Source organism: Egretta garzetta, unplaced genomic scaffold (assembly GCF_000687185.1).
Source record: "Egretta garzetta isolate BGI_Z169 unplaced genomic scaffold, ASM68718v1 scaffold27, whole genome shotgun sequence".
In the NCBI taxonomy this organism is placed as follows: domain Eukaryota; kingdom Metazoa; phylum Chordata; class Aves; order Pelecaniformes; family Ardeidae; genus Egretta; species Egretta garzetta.
Genome location: NW_009260400.1, coordinates 1990461 through 1998104, shown reverse-complemented (window position 1 = coordinate 1998104; position 7644 = coordinate 1990461). Strand labels below are relative to the sequence as shown.

The 7644-nt window shown below is 58.4% G+C and overlaps 1 protein-coding gene across 2 annotated transcripts; it reads right to left on the bottom strand.

Annotated features, from left to right (window-relative positions):
• Nucleotides 1-316: 316 nt before the first annotated feature.
• SLC38A7 (solute carrier family 38 member 7) lies at nt 317-7383 on the bottom strand. 2 transcript variants are annotated; one of them, XM_035898869.1, is made up of 11 exons: nt 6908-7383; nt 6296-6737; nt 5864-6062; nt 5629-5773; nt 4807-4905; nt 4001-4058; nt 3551-3665; nt 3181-3328; nt 2896-3095; nt 2591-2645; nt 317-2512 (listed from the first exon to the last, which is right to left on the bottom strand). In XM_035898869.1, the coding sequence occupies exons 2-11, from the start codon at nt 6560-6562 to the stop codon at nt 2410-2412; spliced, it is 1389 nt and encodes a 462-aa protein (XP_035754762.1). In that variant the 5' UTR covers nt 6563-6737; nt 6908-7383; the 3' UTR covers nt 317-2409. The 2 variants fall into 2 exon arrangements, with proteins under 2 accessions (XP_035754762.1, XP_009641564.1); XM_009643269.2 differs by lacking the exon at nt 6908-7383 and having other exon boundaries at nt 6296-6886.
• Nucleotides 7384-7644: the final 261 nt, after the last annotated feature.

Genomic DNA, 7644 nt, shown 5'->3' with positions numbered 1-7644 from the left:
AGCCCCGCCGGCGACCCCGGGGCGCCAACGCTGGGATCGGCCCCCCAGGACCTCCCCTGGGAGGGTGCCCCGGGGTATGAGGGCCTGAGGAAGGTGAGGGGGCCTCACCTCTGGCAGGGGACCTTCCCCCACCACCGTGGGGTCAGCATCGAAACCCAGCCCTACGCCGTCCACCCCAAAGCTGGGAGAGCTGGGTTGGGGTTTTGAGACATGGCCTCATCCCCGCACCCCCCTCCCCCAGCGCGGTACAAGCACCCCCGGCCCCACAGAAACCACCTCGTGCCCGCCCAGCATACACACCACAACATCACTTTTATTGAGTCGAGGTCCCTCTGCTTTCTGCACGTAGAAAATACATTTAAAAAGGTCAGTGTTTGTAAACAGTCGGGAGCGGTAAGGCAAACAAACAGCCACAGTGCCTCCCTTACCCCCCCGGCTCTCAAGCCCCTCAGGGGGACTGAGGGAGCCCAGCAGCTCACCAGGTGACAACCAAAGATGTGGGATTCCATGTCTGCCTCCACCTCGGTCAGGGGACCTCACCTTCGGGAAAGGCAGAGCCACAACAGCCACCAGGTACCAAGCCCCTCTCCATCTTGGGAGAAGGGCGCTGGAAGGCATCTTGGAGTTGGCATCTGCTGAGCCTTGAGCATCCCAGTCCCTGCTGGGCTCCACGGGAAGTGGCTCTGTGCTCTCCACGTCCAGGAGGAGCGGTCTACAGGGTTGGGTGTTGTCAGGGTGGGCACCCTCTTTATGCCAAGGGGTCCTCCAAGCCCCAGCGTCAGCTCTCGGGCAGGAGCTGGGCGAAGGGGCTCAGCAGGCAGCCAGTGCCATATAAATTGGGGGTCTACTGGGGCCTGGTTTTGTCAAAGGTTGAGGGTGCGGAGGTTGGAGGTACCTTGAGGGAGGCAGGAGGGATACGTGCCTTCAACAGGGTCCCTCAAACATTCACGCTGTGCTTGGGGCTTCCTCCTCCTCCATCTGGGTGTCCCCATCTCATCAGGCGGGGAGGTCCACATTTACACACAGCAAGCGTTGGGAGGGAAAGACCAAACCTTTCCACATGGGGAAGCGCCCACGTGCTGTCCTCCTACCCACCACCACTGGTCGCAGAGGGAGAGAGCCACAGTGAGAAACACAGAAGCATGCCATGGTTCCACTTCCCACTGCAACAGCCCGGGCTGCTTCCAGAAGATGCAGAAGGAGCAAAGCCAGGTGCTGCACAAAACCGGGCTGGACCCTCATCACAGAAGCAGCAATAGATACACGTGAATTCCTCCCTTCCCCAGGGTTTTAGAAGCCAAACAAGGATCAAGGAAACTCAAAGACTGAACAAAAGCAGTTTGCTGTTGAGGTTTAACTCCCCTAACTGATTCTGCAGCTGGGGGAACTGCTCAACCCAGCGAAAGCAGAAGTGAAACTATTGTCCAAACAGGCAACAGAGGGACAGCCCAGAGCAACACCAGCCACAGAGAGTGTAAATGACCAAGGGAACAATATAAAGCGGATTCATACTGACTGCTTTATCCCCAAAGCATCCCTTAAACCCTGCACCTGGCCCAGCTCCCATGCCCTGGATGCCTCCTGGAAGAACAGGATTGGAAATTTGGAGAAGAGCTTTTATCCAGTGTAGTGTCTCCAGTAGGTCAATGCAGCCATAGCACCTTCTCTAGTGAGTGAGCAACCCCTGGCAGGGGAAACATTGCACTGGTCTGTCCCTACCCTGGGATCATCCTGATCCTCAAAAAAAACAACCAAAACCAAAAAACAGACAAAGAAAAAAGAAATCAGGCTGAAGGCGACAGTCCCACTTTGTAATAGAAAGCGCAGCCCAGGAGGAGGGAGATGTAGGAGTAAGGGTGGGACACTGGCGAAATGATCCACGGGAAAGCCGAGTTCAAACCAAACCAAATACTGACACCGAAGAAGACTACGGGGATGTCACCCTGTCTGCTAAACGCGATTACTAGTTCTCTTTATGCAAGACATGCTGCCTCCCTCCAACACTGGGAGAAGGAGGAGTTTAAGCTGCAGAGAGGAGCTCCATCAGCACGGGGGTGCAGGGGTGAGAGTAGCATGCCTTTGCAAACCCCAGCCCCAACCCCTTAGTGATGTCTAAGGTAGTGATGTCCACCCCGGAGGGGCAGAAAGGGCTTGACCTGGACTACAGGTCCCCTTGCAGTGATACTCTGGCTTCACCAGGGAGTCAGGGCTGACAGGATGAGCCTGACTGCCTGGTACGTTAAGACAATAAGATACAAACCACCACAGGGCTCTTTCAGCCAAGCCCCGGATTACAACACTCCACTTGGATCTTCCTAACACGCCAAGGTGTTTTCTCCTTGCTTCCCTTTGGTCCTAGGGGAAACCTGCATCCCCACAGCAGCAGCGCAGTCCAGCCTGGAGGAGGAGTCAGGCTGTGAGATCCACGAAGATGGCATTGGCAGTTGTCTGTCCAAAGATGAAGGCTCCCAGGGTGACCATGAACACCCCGTAGCTGACCTGGGCCCACCAGCTGTGGATACAGGAGGACAGGGCACATTTAGAGGGGACCTTCACACCGACATCCGCAGGGGAAGTGTGTTTTGGTTACCTGATCGCCCTGGTTTCTTGGATCTCGGAGAGCTTGGCTTGAATTAGGCAGAGCCCTGAAAGGGAGGGGAAGTAAATTAAACCCAGGCGAGGACTGAGCAGACACCCCACAAGCCATGGAGCTGCACTCCCCATTACGGAGCAGAGAATCGCGTCAAAATAGTTGGGCTGCCAACCGACCTCATGCCATGCTTTCGTCCTTCTTAAAGACCTCCTGGTCCCTGCATCTCCATCCCGCTCCCTCCCTCTTCAAGACACAAGGCTGAGAGACCTCTGCTGGCTCCTGAGCATCCCAGGATGCCCTACCTGGGAAGACGAAGATAAAGCAGGCGGCCAAGCCCCCAATGACAGAGATGACTTTGCCGATGTCAGGGATGAAGAGAGCCAGGAGGAGGGTCAGGAGGAACCAGCTGATGGTCTGAAGCAGGCGCCTCCTCCGCTCCCGAACCACATCCTCCTCCACCGTCACCCCGGTGTAGCGGAGCCACAGACCCTCCAAGACAGCCCTGCGGGCAAAAACACAGGGTGGGGGGGTTGTCCCCAAGCTGCCCCTCCTGACCACACCAGCCCCTGCCTCCTCCCAGTGCTTACCGGCCACAGAAGTGCAGAATGGGGTAGGATGTCAGCACGCAGAGGATGATGAAGGCCCGGGCAAGGGCAACGGGGATGTCATTGGAGGGATAGGACAGCAAGATGTCCTGCTCCACACCAGCTCCAAAAGTCAGGAAGCCGCAGACGCCTGTTGGGAAGGGAGCAGTCAGCAGGGGATGGAGACAAGCCTCCAGCATGTGTGTTTGAGGGACCAGACTTGGATGGATATGGCACAGGGCACTTTGCAGGGAGGGTTGGACTCTCCTCCCTTCCCGCTCTGTGCCTCTGCTGACCAGAGGGTCCCTGCCCTCCAGAAGCTTGCAGTCCCTCCGAGGACCTTGCCACGCTCACACAACATCCCCTCGCTCACCAGTGCCTGTGTAGACGAAGAGAGCGATCACCATGGCCGCTGTCACCACCACCCCCCAGGTCTTCACCTCTGGCTGCTTCATGCTGTTAAAGACGGGCACGCTGCTCACGTGGCACTGCCAGGGACACAGAGAGAAAGCGGGGACATGTGATGGGATGAGCCCAAGCACTCAGGGAGCCACACAGGATCCCACGCGTGATATCCCCAGGTTTGTTGTGATATCGTGATCCCCCCAGGTTTGCCCTGGCCTTCCCAGCTGGGGTGAAACCGATCCCTCTCCACTAGGGGCAGTGAGATGTTAAACTGGCTTTAGCCCCCTCGCAAAGCCATGGAGTGAGCACATGGGGAGGGTTTTGGCTGGTTGCCCAAGGGGAGCATCCCTGGACCACGCTGGTCCCCCACCCAGGTGGCCACAGGGTGAGAAGGAGAATGCTGGGCTTGTGCCCTTACCTGGAACCCAAAGCAGATGGTGGGCATGGCATTGAAGACAGCTGTCCAGGTGGAGGGGCTGGCAGGAGAGAAACATCCACCGGTCAGACCAGGGTTCCCCACACCCCCCACCCAGCGCCCCGGGGGAGGATGAGCTGTGGGTGCTCAGTCATGGGCTTGCTCCCCTGCTGACCTGCCCCCTGTGCCTACTGTGTCCCTCCACCCAGGACAATCCACTTGCATGAAGTGACGTTTTCCTTGGGGCCTGGCACTCCCAGGACCTTTCACTGAGACAGAACCAGCCAAAATTGAGGACTTACAAAAATAAAAGTATCAGTAAAAAATAAGGATCTCCTTGGGCAGTGCCAAAGACCAGTCTAAAATTTGCTCTGCCCCAAAATTTCCACTGCCCGCACTGGGTCCAGGAACGTCCCCACACTGCAAGGGAGGGGACAAGCCACAAGGGTTGGGCTGGCCAAAGAAATAACCAAAATCATCCTAAAATAGACCCAGTCCTGGTTGCTGGGTGAGCACAAGCACTGCACAGGGAACTCTGGATCTGGCTGTATCGGAGCTAAAAGTCACTCTTCTCTCCTCAAAACCTGCAATGGAGCCAAGAGGACCTTCAAGAAATCTTTTTCCTCTCCTTCACCAGCTGCTCCTCTGAAACATGCCAAGATGCAGTCGCTTGTGAGCTTCTGGCAGCTACACTGCAGTGTCCCTGGGTCCAGGGATGGGACTCATGAAGGATTTGTCCCCAGCCCCAGAAGCCCTCGCTCCCACCCCCCTGTAATGGCCGCTGTCAGCATCAGGTCTCTTGGGCTCACCTGGTGGGGATCTCTGCAGGCACGAGCTCCTTGTCAGGCCAGATGTACTTGATGATAATGACCGCTGTGACGTACCACGTGCCAATCACACTTATGGAGCTGCAAAAGGAGACAGGAGACCATCAGCGTGCTGCCTCCCCGCTCTGCAGAGGGTCTCCCCCCAGCCTCTCCAGCTCCATATTCCTCCTGCACAGCCCAGGCCACCCCAATCCTTCCCATCAGGATCATCTTCCCGGGGGAATATGCCAGGCACTGCCACCCACTGTCCCCAGAGAGATGCCAACGCAATCCCGCTGCACTCGGGGGCCATCCCATGCCGCTGTGAGTGGCAGACCTGGGATGGGCTTAGCTTTGGGCAGGAGAAAGAGGCAAGTGTTAAAGAAGTGACGCTCCTCGGTAGCCCTGGTCCAGCTCCAGCTGCCAGGTTACACCAAGACACTTGGTGGGGCAGGGCTGGCCTGCAGACCACCAGGCCCGGGGACCCTTACTGGCTCTGCTTTCTGCTGGATGGCCAACCCCAAAGACAGGGGACAACGCACTTGAAAGCAGCTCTCCCCACTTCCTCCAGCAAGCCTAAGGGAGGGACGCAAGCCATGGAGTACAACACTGGCCGCACAGTGCTCAGCAGCTCCTCTGCCTCCCAGAGGGGGAAACCGAGGCACAGGAAGGAGGAGGAGATGATGTCCAACTCCTCAGGAGCAAGTGGGCAGTTGTGGTGCTAGGACCGCGGCGTTTCCACTCCCTGTCCCCTGGGACCATGCTTAGGTGTGTGCTGGCTGGTCCATGCCGGCTCCCAGCCCCCGGCGGGCTCCCCCTCCCCACCTGGCATATTTTTGGAAGCCAATCTCCTTGGGGATGGAGAGGGGCAGGATGAGGAGGAAGGCAGTGATGCTGATGGTGAACTTGCGGTCCGTGTACCAGCGGCTGCTCCCAGCTTCCTCAGGCTCCGTCACCAGAGCAGCAATGACTGTGGGGACAACAAGGGTGGTCAGGTTGTCCCCTTCCAGCCGAAGGGACAGCAGCTGGTTATTTTTTCCCCCTGTTGGGACACACTTACTCTTGTCCTCCTGGTCTCCGATGATGATGAGGAAAGCGATGCAGGTACCAAAGGTGTAGACAGCAATGGCCACCTCGCACAGCACACCAGGCACCTTCCCGCAGACAGCCCACACAACCTCCTGGTAGGTCCGCTCGTTGCTGGCCTGCGAGCAGTACGCCAGGATGACCAAGCCTCCAATGATGAAGATCAGCATGCACTGGTGGTGGGGAAAGAGGCAGGGAGGGGACACTGAGGCAACAGCATGACAAGGTCCCCAAAGCCACCTCAGGCAGTCACCCTTGTACACACAGAGCATCTCTGGGGTTCCTCACCCAACAGGGCTTCCTCCCAGGAGCCACGTCCTCCCTAAGCCCCTTCTGGAGCTCCACGTGACCCACCATGTCCCCTCCCAGGGTGGGACCAGGGACCGTCCCTTCTCCAGCCTCTCACCATCTGCAGTGCGATGCCCGCGGCCACGCCGCCAGCCATGCTGAAGGCAGCAGGAAAGTTGAGCAGCCCAGCCCCGAGGGCAGCGTTGACCACAATGAAGACGGCTCCCAGAGCTGATGTGGCTCCTGGACCATTTCCTTGGCTTTCTCCGCTCTTTGGCACCGTCTCCACACTGGGGCTCTGCAGGAGCCTGGCCCTTTCCCCGGCGTCGGCGCTCCACTCCCAATCCTTGTAGTCGCTGTTGATCCTGCCGGTGCCCTGAGCCATCGTCCCTCCTAGGGTGGCACACACCACCGTCCACGTTCCCCTAGCGCTCCTGCACCGGGCGCTGCCGGCCGCCTTGAGGAGGGTCCTCTGCCAGTGCCGGCTCCATCAGGCAGGGAGGGCAGCCAACGGGCAGACTGGGACCATGGCAGTGTGGGGGTCAGGCACGGCACTGCTCCTAGAAGGGGATGAAGAAGGACCCCATAAGTGTTAGTTAAGGTATGTTAATGAGGGACACCCTGGGCATCAGATGGGGGGCACAGAGGAAATGAGTTCCCTGGGTCTCAGCTTGGGTGTCACAGCACACAGGTCTCCTCACACCAGCAGAGATACGGCAGGAGAACTCACCTCTCGTCCCCCGAATCCAGGGCAAGGACACCACTGCCGTTGGATGGGGGACTGAGCCCCGGCTGCAGGGCTGGGGAGCTGCAGCCTCACGGCAGGACTCGCCTTTCTGCGGGCACGAGACCCAGTGTCATGGATCACTTCCTGATTTCCAACCCCAATTCCTGCAAGCTCTGCAAGAGCCGCCATGCACGTGCTCCTGGGTAAAGGTCAAGGCTGGGCTCAACGGGAACGACCCACGCATGCAGCAGAAACACCAGGAAAAGCGGGACCAGCCGCTCCCAATGTGCCTCCGGGGTGACCACTGGTACAAGGTGTCTCGGAAGCTTTTGGACCTGAAGACCTGGTCTTTCCAGCACCGCAGCCCTCGGGAGTTGGACAGCCCAAGAGCTCACCCCAGTGCCTCGCTGAGCTGAAGGAGATCAACCCTCACAACCTGGCAGGGCTTCGCAGGGACCCACACAGCCAAGGGAAACCTCTGTCCAAGGGAGATTTCTTTTATTTCTTTTCTCTAGATGACATCTCCAGGGACTCTCCCCAACCCACCCCACCCTTTGCTTCTTAGGCTACCGAAACCCCGCGCTTGTGCTACAAATCATCTTCAAAGGTTTTTGGGGAAGGGGGAAATACCCTGCAGGTCTGCGCAGGGGGAGAAGGCAGGCAGCCCTCCCTCTCCCCGGGGGTAGGAGCGTGGAGGGGACAGGCCCCAGGTCCCCAGGCCGGTGGGGCCTTGGGCTGAT